Genomic DNA, 13,274 nt, shown 5'->3' with positions numbered 1-13,274 from the left:
AGTTCTCAACTATATTAAAGGGTCATTTTGATCCATTAAGGCTTTAAAAAGCAATAATCATTCTTCTTTAAAAAGTTGAAAGACCAAAATATATAGTTGAAGATTATTTTGTTTGATATTTCATAAAGGGTCAATATTTCATAAAGGGTCAAGGGACTATTTGATCATTTTCTCAAACGATTAACATGCTCACAAAAATAAAATGCACTCCATCAAAAAGTCTGATCATGAAATAATAAACCCTGTCCATATTTTTCACATAAATCAAAAAATAAAATATCTTAAAAAACAAAGCTGAGACTACTCAGAACAGTGATCATAATCGCTTCTTTTCTGGAGATTCTTATAGATGCATAAAGACAGGCATTACAAAACAATTTCAAAAGTCAATACATTAATTGCGATCTCAGGATTACAGTTTACAAAAGAGCAGCCAGACAAGTGTTCTTCAATGATAAAAAAGGATAACTGTTTTTAATCAGCAAACTTGAGAGCTCCAGGCAACTGCAAATCAAAACAAAGTAAAAAGGACATCATACTCAACAAATATATTAAACATCCAGATTCTGTAAACTTCAGCCAATTTAATGGTTAAAATTTGAGACTTCCAAAGTTTCACCGTCCGTCAAATTTCTAAAAGAATTTCATATGCAACTTTCAATTTATAAAATCCAATGAAATGATCTTATGGTTAAAGATTACAACTAAACCGAATAGTTTGCTTGTACTGAAGTGAGAGATTTGAATGTAATTACCCTAAGACAATGTTAGTTCAAGAGTGTTATAATACACCTGTTTAGCGTTTGCGCCCAGAAGAAGAGTCAATCGATCTGGATCTTGATCCAGATGGTGAATATGAGGGGTGCCTTTGTTCCTTCCTGCAAAATGAAACATTATCGAGACATTATGAATGGAATTTAATAATTTATAACTGATGTGCTCTCCAAATCAAGCCTGCTAACTTCTAACAAGCACTTCAAGCTAACAAAAGAAGAATATCGATTCTAAACATGTTTTCATACCCCAAAATGGAAGTTATCTATGATGTGCTCTACAATCAATTCAAAGATTCACTGAGAACGTGAATATCACATTTAATAAGAATATTGTTGCTAAAATACATGATAACTTACTTATAATCATAAGTAGCCCCATTTCTCCCAGCAACATCACTCTCCGGTGAGTTTGATCTGCGTCTCCGATCCTCCCCATGTCCATCTCGATAGCCTATGGGGGATGATCTTGACTGTTGTGGCAACTTTCCTCTTGGAGAAGCAGAGAATTCCTCACGATCAACCTGCTTTCTATTGCCATCACTATGTTTTGGAGAATATGATCTACGGCTTTGCTTCTCACCGCGTCCTTGTGGGTATCCTCGTGGGGATCTTGAATGAGCCGGTTGCCTTCTTGGGGAAGCAGAATAGTCATCCCGGTGTTTTGGTGCAGGAGAGTATGATCTGCAACACAAAAAGAGCTCAGTTGCAAACTTAAAAAAATCAATTTCAACTTCTCACAAGCTGGCATACGCTAACTTCACTTGGTGTTTTCTCCACTTACCTCGAACGATGACGCATCCTTGCGTCGGATGGTTGGTGTGGAGATTGTGATCTTGAAACTGACCGAGATCTTGAGCGCCCTAATGTTGAACAAGAACCCAATAAAAAAAACATCCACAATAGGCAATGTTTTATTATAAATAAGATGGAGAGGAGATATCAAATAACCAAACATTATAGCCATTCATCAGCAAGCATGAGATTTGATATTTATTGGTGAGCTGGGTGACAAGTTTCTAAATGCCAAAAAAAATACAACTGAACCAAAAAAGTCGAAGTGATGTTAAAACCAACAGAAAACTTGAACCATTTTAACATGAAAACAATCCATCTGAATAAAGTCAGAAGGATACCATTTGTTTAGCAAAAGCACGATTGCTGATGTAAATGAATGGTCTCTAACAAACTAAACTACCAGATCTTTTAGCAATCCCAATAGCTAAAAGATAGCCACAAGTAAAATGCTTCGGAAGCAAAATTACCCGAGAATTTTATGCAATATAGATAAAAAGAAAATAGCTTAAATTTTTATTAAACATCAAGAAGCCTAAGAAGTTGATAGGGTTTTTACTCTTGTTACCATGTATTAATAATTTAAAACCCTACAAAAAAGGGTAAGAGAGCAGGCCAATTCCTACCCCCATAACAGAGAGAGATCATCAAACCTACCATTTAACCAAACGCATATAAATCTGAAAAAAACAATTCACACCTCAATTCAGAGGATCAGGTATTCAAGAATCACAAACAATAATATGAGAAAAAGTTTGAGATTATCCAACCACCGTCACTCCCTCCCTCTCTGTTAAATCACAACCATCCCTTGACACTTGATCTCACGGATAGGATGGGAATCCGTGGGAGGCTCACCTAGATCACACCTAGATCACATCTATCTCCTTCTATATTTGGTTGTATGATTTAGGAAGGATTATATTAACAATTATGCATGTCTCTGTAGTTATTTGTTTCTTTATTAAAACATATTGTATAGATCTATAAATAGAGATAATTTCATATAATAAAATTAAGCTTTTTCTCTCCAATTTTCTGAATTTAATACACAATACTATAAAGGCAAAATTTTAATTATCAGCAATTCAATATAAGTCAAAGAGAAGACTGGACAAAAACAAATTATGTGCATATTACAAAACTTTAAAATTTCCTCTCAAACAATAGAAACCTAAGAGATACAAATGTACAAAAATAAGTAACAAACAAAAATGAAACAGCCAAGAAAGGAGCATGGAGTCATGTAGGCACTATGAAAAAATAGCCAAGCATGCTTTTAAAGCATTTGATTTGACATGTGATAAGCCCATGTGCAACAAGTGTGGAGTCTAACACAAACACAAGGGCTTCTAAAATTGCATGTGCTTCCTAGAGGCTTGGTGATAGCGACACAATAACTCGGAACTCTTCCTGATGCCAATAGCCAATAATGTTTTGATGAAGTTTGGTGTTGCCGCTTCATAAAGGTGAAGAAAATGAATCTTGTATTTAGGGGTGTCAATTGCCTCTCATTTGCGACAGCTCGTGTTCAACTCTTAAGTAGCTCTTACTAGATCGTTCATTAAGCTAGCCCAACACTAACAGAACTTTGTTTGATCATGTTTGGGTTTTATAAGCTATATAAGAATTATAAATTCCAGCTGCAGTTCTTCTTAGCACCAAGAATTGTCTTATGCGGCTGCACTTTATATATGCAAAAAGTTAGAAGTAAGAAGTTAAATATTAATTGGAAGCAAAACGTTATATTGTTTATACGTTATGAATATCAACACTAAAGCAAATGCATTCTTGCATGTGGGATTACCAATTGAATAAACATTTAAAAAAGCTTTAATGAATTTTTTAAAGATTTAATATGACATATCATGCATTTAAAAAGTTTTAAAATTAAACTTATTTTATAAGATTGTTTATAAATTACAATAAGCCAATTCAACTCAATTTGAGCAAAACAAGCTTGTTACAAATGATATGAATCGAACTCTATAAAGTAATGAAATTTTCGAGCGCAAATTAAGTTTGAAGAAAAAAAAATTGAAACGAGTCAAACACAAATAGACAATTAACTACCTCATATTCCCCTCTCTCTCTCTCTCTCTCTCTCTCTCTCTCTCTCTCTATATATATATATATATATATATATATATATATATTGCACGAAGATTGAAGTGCGCTATGCTTACAAATATCCGCTATTTATAAAAGGGATTTTACATCTATAAAAATAAAAAGTGACATAAGCACAATCAAAATAAATCAATCATGAATTTTTAATAAAAAATGAGTCTTCTATGAAAGTTTAAAAAAAAACAATTTATTAAATATTTATTACACGATCAATCCTAACACTAGATGCATGTCCAAATAAAGTATATTCTAATAAGATCAGTGATAACATTTCATATAATTGTTTCTTAAAAATCTCTCGGTTTACAAAGAACGCTTACCCAAGAAGTTAAAGAAGGTGCCAATGTTGGAACAAAAGTATCAAAGAAAAAAAAAACAATGGAGAGCTACCAGAGATTTGACAATTGTTTAGGCGAGCAATAACCAAAGAGTATGGTCATTTGGTGGCCCAAAGGAGGCCATCAAAAAGGAGCAGGGGTTATAAGTGATTGAATTGCCAGTGGAGAGTCTAGGAACTTCTAAGGTAGATGTCAACATACTTTATTTGACAAATCAGTAACATGAGGAAGGATCCCATGATAATACATGGTTATGGCAGTGTGGAGATATGAAATCAAACAATAACAACGATGCAAGCAATAGTATGAGAAATTAAGTAGCACCTAGTATAACCATTATAACATCTAGTGAAGAATCTAGATGTTGCCATACGTTATTCTACAATGCATGAACTCCACTATAAAAATTGAATTATGGCATTTGTTCAAAAACAAAGTCAACCTATAATGGAGTGGTGGTAGTATAAAAAGCTAGGAAACAACATATATAACCATCTTTAGAGGCTAGGGAGCAACAACAGTTGCTCAAGTCTCCTCAAAGTTTATTTTAGCATCAATCTATAACAAATCTACTATGACAAATCAATAACATGAGCAAAGATCCCATGACAATATTACTATGACATTGATGGGATTATGAAGTCAACCCATAACAATGATGCAAGCAATAGTATAGGAACTGAGTAGAGGACCATGTATAAATATAATAACATCTAGTGGAGAATCTAGACATCATCATACACTATGCTCCTACGATGATCTCAAGAATAAAAATTTGATTAAGGCATCAATGGAATACAAAACCCAACTTATGGGGTAGTGGGGAGTACAGAATGTTAGGGAATATGCATCACCAACTTAGAGAGTAGGAAGCAACAATAGTGGCTCAAGGCTCCTCGAGGTTTAGCTCAGCATCAATCTATGGTAAATCTCTTATTCAAGCTCGAATGCAAGCTCGTCCTTAGGCACAAAATCAAACTCAAGTTCATCCACATCATTAGACTCAGGATCAGGTAAACAATGAGGTGGAATGTTGTGAAAGTAGTAAAGTTGGTTGAACATCTAGGAATGGACTACGGTCCTCGGACCACCGTCACTTGAATGCAGTCCTCCGACCACTGTCGCTCGACTACGATCCTATGACCACTATCGCTCGCTACGGTCCTTCAACCACCGTCGCCGAACTACAGTCCTCCAACCACTATTGCCTGACTAAGGTCATGCGACCACCGTGGCAAGACCTAATTTAGGCCTCACTAATGAAGGGGGATTGGTTTGACAATTTGGGGTGGAGATGGCCATGGTATTGGATGAGTTTCTAATTTCTAATTCAATAAGAAAGCTTGCCCTTTTTATGTCCTTTCTTTTCCTTCATAGCCCTGCAGTTTTCCATAGAATTTCCAACACGATGTCTTTTTTTCATGTAATAGCTACACTAGATTGCTTTTGAAAAAAAAAAATTATCCTTGTTAGACACACTATATAGATTGCTTTAGAAAAAAAAATTATCCTTGTTAGACATTGGGATTCAGTGTAGACATAGCAAATGTTTCAGAAACTGGAGTATCAAGAATTACAATCATTCTTTTTAACCCATATAAGTAAGAATAGCCCGTTTAGAAATGGCAAGTTTTCTATGCTTAAGATTTGAACCCAAACTTAATTGAAATTATTATCAATTCCCACAATGAACTCAAATACAATTTCTCTTTCTACAAATTACTAAACAATTACCATATCATCGCAGCATGATATCTTGAGATCTTGATAATAGCCTAATTCAAGCCAATAAACCTTCATTGCAATGAAGTATTCAATAACATTGAACATACCATACATGGTTGTCAATATCTTAATTTTGATCTCATAGATAATAATGCCTTTTACTTTTGAGTATGTTTGTTCAATTGAGTCCCAAATTTCTTTTGGTAGATAAAAATATAAAAAAAACTACTGATTTCAGGCATTATGGCATTCCACAATCATATGATATGACCATGGAATCAGCTTTATCCCAAGATACAAACTTTGGGTCAATCGGCTTTAGAAGAAGATCACAAGATGATGGATCTTTCTCTGTCACTTTAAAAAAACTTCACAGTTTGAGACCACCTAGGACTCCTTGAAAATGAAGTTAAAAAAACAGGAATAATAATGAGAATGACGAATCTCGATAAATAAAAGATGAAAAAAACAATAACAAAGATTGGAAGAAGAAAACCCTAAACCTTGCTCTGATGTCATGTAGACTAGAAAAGCTACCTTGAATTTCATTGCTTACTTTTTGTGCACATATTGGATGTATTTGTAAACTCCTAGGAGATTATATATTGAAAAAAAAAAAAGTAAATATAATTTACTCAAAATAAAGGCCAATTGAAGGGAGAGAAGTACATGGATTGTAATCCAAGGATTAAGAGAGACAAGATCCAAGGTTAAGCTCCTCAATACATGCGCTCAATAGATCATAATATAATTGGTTGCATGGTAGGACTCGTGGCTCTTCTTGGGCGGATGAAGGAAGGAGGTAGAGTAGGTCTCATGGTCTTCAATATATATAGTTTACATATAATATACCTCTAATTAGTTATTTAACAACAAAAATATGTGAAAATTCAAAAAAAAAAAAAGTGGAGGAAATATTTAACAAAGAGAGGACTTGGAATGATTTAAACATAGAATAAATATATGTTATGTAATTTTAGAAATATGATATTTGCCATTATCATTCCATATTATTGCTAAGGTGATACCTAACTATGTATGTTTTTAGGTATCAAAAATCCATTATATATAAAATGAAGACAAAAATAACGACATAACTTCTAGAGTTAAGTTTGAAAAGTTAAAATGAAGAAATGCCTAAGAGTTTTGTGTAACAAGTGAATATTATTGAGGTTGAAAAATAAATTTTATAAAATCGTAATTATGCAGCAATAATGTATGAATCTAATTAACAGTGTATTAAAATTTCATTAATATCTAAATTTTGTACAACACAAAACGAGAATGTTAAGTTGGAAGTATACAGAACTATGAAGGATAAATTAAAAAACGATAAAAGGAAAAGTTGGAGTGGCAACTATTGAATATAATGCAATTGGAAATAGACTTAGATAAATTGGGCATGTACAATAAAATAGAAAATGTACCCATTAAACATATTGATAAGATTACTACTAGAAGATTAGAAAGGAAAATGGATACATATAATTTTATATGGATAGAGGCTGCAAAAAATAAATTTAAAACCCAAGAGAACACTCAATAAGAACTAACAAAAAATGAGAAGTTATAAGGCTAACCCAAAAAAAGTTGGGATAAGGCAAATGATTATGATAACGAATCTTATCAAAGAGTTCACAAATGCATTCAAGTGACATTCTAAATAGGAAACTTATGTCTTTTTCTTAAGGGACTAGGGAGGCCAATTCAAGTTCAAGAGTATCGTATAGGTCCAACATAAAAATGACTCAACAAGAACTCAATTAACTCGAACTCAAGTTGCATGTTAAATAGGGAAAAAAATCTTAACTCCAACCTGACCACCAAGCTTGAACCTGAATCCACATAACACGAAAAATATTTAAGTTGTCACTAGTTAGTGTCAATCCGACCCAAATCGAACACAATTATATGAATTGGACACATTAATTCACGAAAAAATACCAAAAAATATAATATTTTGTTAAGTTTTTCTTTTAAAAAAAACAAATAGTTAAGTCAGTTTTTTGGTGTTAACCTTTACCAAACTTGATTTTTTTAAGTCACTTAAATTGATTCCAACCATACCCAACTCTTAAATGGGATGAACCCTAAATTTTTTGTGTTGGGTTTGAGTCAGGTTTTTGTGTTAGGCATGAATTTGGGTTTCATGTCAATTCAAATACTGACACCTGATATGGGATTCACTAATACAAATCAATTTCCAACTTATTTGTATAACCCAATTGCTTCTTAAGCATATAACTAGTTTTTCTATCTCCCTCAATTCCTTTGATCTTATTGGTTTGTTAGCTAATTAACCCAACCAAATAATAACCATTTTGATAAATTCAAGGGCTAAAGTTGATGAATGGTTAAGTCACAAAACAATAAAATGGAGTAGGAAACGCACTTTTTACGTTATAGTTACTGGCGCATATTCTATAATGAGGTTTCAACCTATCAAGAAGCATTTTTTACTATGACATTAAAAGAGTTTTGAAGCATAAAAAATGTTTGGTTTCAAGTGTGTTTGTTCTTCAATTTGAAATTTCCTAACTTTGCAAATAAAGCACTAAATAGCACAAACAGCAAGGGTAGGAGAAAATAATGACAAGAAATTAATAATCCTTCAGTTTATTCTTTCACGTAAGAATGCCCCTTAACAAATAGGAACGAGATTATAATCATAACAGGAGATATTTGTAAAATAAATAATTTAAAGCCAATCAGGCAAATGGAAAATTAATTCAAAATAATAATTTAAAGCCAATAAGACAAATGGAAACTTAATTTCATATAGCAATTACAGAGTATAACAATTAAGAGTAGACCAAGGCTTTCCATGTTGTAATGAGAAAAGCTTAATCTCTTTCTTCACCGTATATATTAAAATGCACCATGCGTGAATCAAAAAGTTGAATTCAAGAAAGAAATGTTGGGTAAAGTACTGTGCATATCCACCACTAAACATCAAAAAGACTTCAGGAAGTAGTAACTAGAACAAGTATTTACCATAATATGAAGAGCGGCCACCATCATAACCGCTAATTGCCCTGAGCAAAAATGGCAAGTAAGAAATGGTATATTCCATAACATCCAATTGAAGTCAATTTAAAAAACAAAAGACGGCGGGTAATATGAATGATTATGAGATTTGTTACCTAAATCTGGTTCTTCTGCGCATATCTTCAGGCCTTTTCCTGGTTTCTGAAGCAACAACAACAGTGATTTCCCTACCATGAAAGATTTGTCGATTCATGTGATATTGGGCCTCAGAAGCATCATATGGGTCAACAAACTGCACAAAAGCAAATCCCCGTGGCTCCCTGCATTTATTTCACATTTCAACATGTTTAAAAAGTATGTGAAGCAGAAGACATGCAGCAAACCATACTTCAAAGCAGTATAGCAATGATGCACACTATGTTTACCGTCAATAAATATCACTTAATATGTCTCCCTATAGTGCTTGAAGAAGAACAAAGTATGGCATATAGCTTCCATCAAATGGGCACCCAAAGTGTCTTAAAAGATGTTTTGCAGTCCACCTTAGTATCCAATCTTTCATCTATAGTCGCTCAGAGCAACATCAAACAATGCAAATCACTTCAAAATCTTCACAGGTTTGAACATTCAAGAAACACTTGATATCAACAAAGCACCAACTATCTTCGCATGCAATTCAACTTCAATTGGTCAACATGCTATCTTCTCTTTCACAAACTTACATGATGATGACTTAATATTGTCTTCAAAGAAGAACTCCCTTCATATCAACATGACTTTACCACTTGACCAAATGATTTAAAATTAAGCAATCCTAAACAGTGGTCTTCATCAAATGCAGGGCTTGTGTTTACTTGAAACCATACCACCCCTGAGAACCAGTTCAACAAACAACTCACAATATAAAACTAAAGAGTTAAAAGATGAGAGTAGAAAAGGAGGATAAAACAACCATTATTAGTATTTGACTGCTTAAAGCTTCTGTTCAATTCAACCAATGTCTTTAGCAGAGAAGATGATGAATTTAATATTCAAAATTTTGGTATGGGGAGATAGAGAAAATTTATATTAAGGTAACGTAGTTGTAATTATAAAGTAGGTCCCTCCAAAGAAACAATGCAAAACCACTCATTTTCACAATGGAAAGCATTTAATACATGAAAAAGGATAAGAAATGTCATATTGAAAACCCATGTCAAAAACATGTCAAAATCAAGAGAACGCAGAATTAAAAAAATAAACATAGTAATATAAAGTCATTCAATATCTAAAGCTCACCCAGAATAGTAATCCTTTGGTATGTAAACATCCCTAACTGGGCCAAATCTTTCAAATGGAACACGAAGTTCTTCAGCTCTGTAAAATAAAGCAGTGACTTGAGCATATCCAATATTGCCAGAACCCAATGTGAGAATGAGAATAAATTCTTCCATTAAATAGCTACAGCTGTCCAGAGTCGTATGCATATTCTCAAATAACTCCTTCAAATTTACCTGCAATTCAGGGGTATATTTCGAACTAAAAGGCTCCCTTGATTTTGATCTCTTCGACCACCATATCCTCTCCTAGGTGGACTTCTTCCTCTGCCACCATATCCCCTTCTTGGCGGGCTATGGTAACCAGGACTGTACCTCCTCATAATAGATCTGCACAACAATACACTGCAAAAAAATGATGCCTCAATTTACACACTAGAACATAAAGAAGCACACTTGCTAATAGAATTCCATTTTAAAAGAAGTTTGAGGCTGTATCGTCTGTTGTCTCGTGAAAAGCTACATCACAAAAAATCATTATATAATTTGATCAGCCCAATTTTTTTATGTGATGACTAATGATAGTGAAAACACACTGCAGCCGCTTTCCCGGCATCTCACATTCAGAACTGAGACTGTTAGGCAGGAATTAAAATATCTAGCTATGCCAGTAAGCATTCTTACTCGCTATAATCAAGAACGTTTGCCTTGAAATATAGACAGTATAGTATGGAAGCTTCATAAACTTATCAAAAGTGAAACCTCTAGCTGACAACCAAAATAAAGTCAAAGAACCTACAATGAAATCTTAAATAAAGGACTTCTACTAGAGTGAAAAGATCTATCTCACAAGGAACAAATCAATAGTTTAACAATAAAGTAATCTTGGAGCAGTATTACAATCTACCAATACAGGATCGACATGATGCTGGGCGAATAATATAAAACCAGAGAAACTAAAAAAAGGAAAAAAAATCTTTAAAAAAAAAAAAACAAGAAGAGAGATCAAGCGCCATGAAAAAATATATGGATGCGATATAGAGAAGCTATTTTAATGCGATCCACAGAAGAACTTCATAAAGGAAAACTGTTGTTGCAGATTAGGGCTTCGTTTGGGAAAACTTTCTTACTACTTTCTAAAGCAAATTTTTAGCACAAAAATTGCTTAAAAGTAGTAAAAAAACAGCGGTCAAAACTGACTCAAACGACGAAGCCTAGGTCTGTAAAAAATTAACTTGATGATCGCTTAGATATGAAGAGAAAACATGTGTATTCTCTGGACTATCGATCACTAACCTTCAAGGAAATCAAGCGCCCTGCTGAAAAGAGAGAAAAAAAAACCCCAAAAAACCAGGCGATGACCAGCAAAGAAATTGCAAACCGGCAAACTTCTCTATAACCCTAACTGCTTCGCCGGCCAAATGCGACAGATCGAAACGTTGAACCCACCGATCGTGAGCAGATCCGACGGCTCAAACTGGCCAAAGGTCATTAGATGCGACTCGTAATTAGAACCAAGTTTATATGATCAAATTGAGTTTAGGCCGTCATTTTAGAAATCATGAGAGATTAAATATGTTTATATATGAGTTCTATGTTTTGATATTTAATATTCAATTATATTTTGCCTCCTTTTAATTAAAATTTAATAGGATTTATATGCAAATCATATAATTATTATGTATTTATAAATCTGCTTTAAATTTCAACATTTATTTATATATTATATTAATATCTTAATCACAACAAAATATGTACATGAAAAATATATATTTCACTTCAAATCTATATATAATGCTTATGTTTATGATGTGATTTAAAGATTTTGATGTTATTAATTGTTGGCACATGATATAATATGTTGAAATATTGATATTATTATTATTATATGTTTTGAGGCCCTAAAATAATTTTTAAATTTTGTATAGCAAACTTTTTAGCAAATCTTGAAGACACCAATAGATTTTTAATTGTCATATGTAGTTATTGTGCTTGAAAAGAAATCACAAAAACACAATTGAAGGGCGTGAAATCAAAATTTAAGAAATCATTGTCGTTACCACCACCATCAAACCATCACTATGCCGCTACTGTCAAACTACCACCGCCTAAACATTATTGTCGAACAACTACTATCTAAATCATCTCCGTTTGACAGTTCATGTCTGACCTCCATCGTCAAAACATCAACACCCAACGTCTGTCCTCAGACCACCACTATTGTTAGACTGCCACCACCTAATAGCCATCATGCAGCTGTTGTTCGACCTCTACAATCAAATTGACACCACTCAACCTCTATTGTCAAACAGTCATTGGCTAACCATTATAATCAAATTGTAGCAAAAAAATATCCATTGAAATCGCGCACAGTCTTTAATGAACTATTGTTGTCGGACCATGACCGCCCATCATATATCGAATGCATAGGGAGTCATAAATATCTAAATATCTAATTTGTGATAAGCATTAAGAGTCAAAAGGACATGTTTTCTCATATGCAAGCTAACGGGGACTACTGTGAGTGTATTGTGTTGATCTTGAGCTATGTAATATAAATACGCTTAGGTTATATATATATATATATATATATATATAATGAAATCTCACTAAATACATAAATATACAAGCCAACCAAGTAATAAAGTGATAGAGAATAATGTCCATCTCATGAGGAAATATTTTGCTTAAATGCAATTAAACTACTACTATTTAATATAAATGCACAATCTATCCTTCTGAATGTAAAAATGATGTTCTTGAGTTTTTGTCACTTAATGGAGTCTTGCAAGAAACTTATATAGTAATGGAAATAAAATATTTTAGAATAATGAATATAAAATAATATAATTTTCTTAATGAGACTCTAAATTTTATATGTGGATCAGAGCATATGTATCTCTAGATCTCTCTCTAACTTGTAGGGACGCGTCATTTCCACCCGTTTCTTTCTCTCTCTTGGCGATTTTAGTGAGAGCATATCTTGGTATGGCGGGAGGTGACCGAAGCCCCGCTCAAGCAGGGGCAGTGGTGATGGGAATGCAGGCGGGGACGAGCGACAGCGATCAGGAGTTAGATCTGGAGGTTTGAAGAAGCAAGGAGAGTGATCTCCTAGTAAACCCACGACGGTTAAGTCGAAGGGTAAAGATCGAGATGTAGGTAAATCTGGATCGGAAGGATTTTTGGAAGGCCGATGGGATGTCAAGCCGCAGAGCTTGGATCCTAAAATGGCTCTACATATAAGGGCGGATCTGGTCAGTCCAGATCTT

General features: G+C 33.6%; 1 protein-coding gene across 3 annotated transcripts; it reads right to left on the bottom strand.

Moving 5' to 3' along the window:
- Nucleotides 1-228: 228 nt before the first annotated feature.
- Nucleotides 229-11,451, bottom strand: LOC110115024 (serine/arginine-rich SC35-like splicing factor SCL30). 3 transcript variants are annotated; one of them, XM_020848122.2, is made up of 9 exons: nt 11,302-11,451; nt 10,243-10,410; nt 10,028-10,105; nt 8,905-9,069; nt 8,756-8,796; nt 1,558-1,636; nt 1,134-1,457; nt 756-878; nt 229-504 (listed from the first exon to the last, which is right to left on the bottom strand). In XM_020848122.2, exons 2-8 carry the CDS (start codon nt 10,386-10,388, stop codon nt 797-799), a joined length of 915 nt encoding a protein of 304 aa, XP_020703781.1. In that variant the 5' UTR covers nt 10,389-10,410; nt 11,302-11,451; the 3' UTR covers nt 229-504; nt 756-796. The 3 variants fall into 3 exon arrangements, with proteins under 3 accessions (XP_020703781.1, XP_020703779.1, XP_020703780.1); XM_020848120.2 differs by having other exon boundaries at nt 793-878; XM_020848121.2 differs by having other exon boundaries at nt 793-878; nt 10,243-10,395; nt 11,302-11,447.
- Between the last annotated feature and the right edge of the window lie 1,823 nt (nt 11,452-13,274).

Source organism: Dendrobium catenatum, unplaced genomic scaffold, assembly GCF_001605985.2.
Source record: "Dendrobium catenatum unplaced genomic scaffold, ASM160598v2 original_scaffold_285563, whole genome shotgun sequence".
NCBI lineage: Eukaryota > Viridiplantae > Streptophyta > Magnoliopsida > Asparagales > Orchidaceae > Dendrobium > Dendrobium catenatum.
This window is presented reverse-complemented; position numbering and strand designations above follow the sequence as displayed.

What these genes read in the sequence shown, in the direction of transcription:
- LOC110115024 (XM_020848122.2), bottom strand. Translation starts at nt 10,388, where the DNA reads ATGAGGAGGTACAGTCCTGGTTACCATAGCCCGCCAAGAAGGGGATAT. An exon ending in CGCAGAAGAACCAGATTTAG is followed by an intron (nt 8,797 to 8,904) that starts GTAACAAATCTC and finishes ATTTTTGCTCAG; the next exon opens with GGCAATTAGCGGTTATGATG. An exon ending in AGGATGCGTCATCGTTCGAG is followed by an intron (nt 1,458 to 1,557) that starts GTAAGTGGAGAA and finishes TTTGTGTTGCAG; the next exon opens with ATCATACTCTCCTGCACCAA.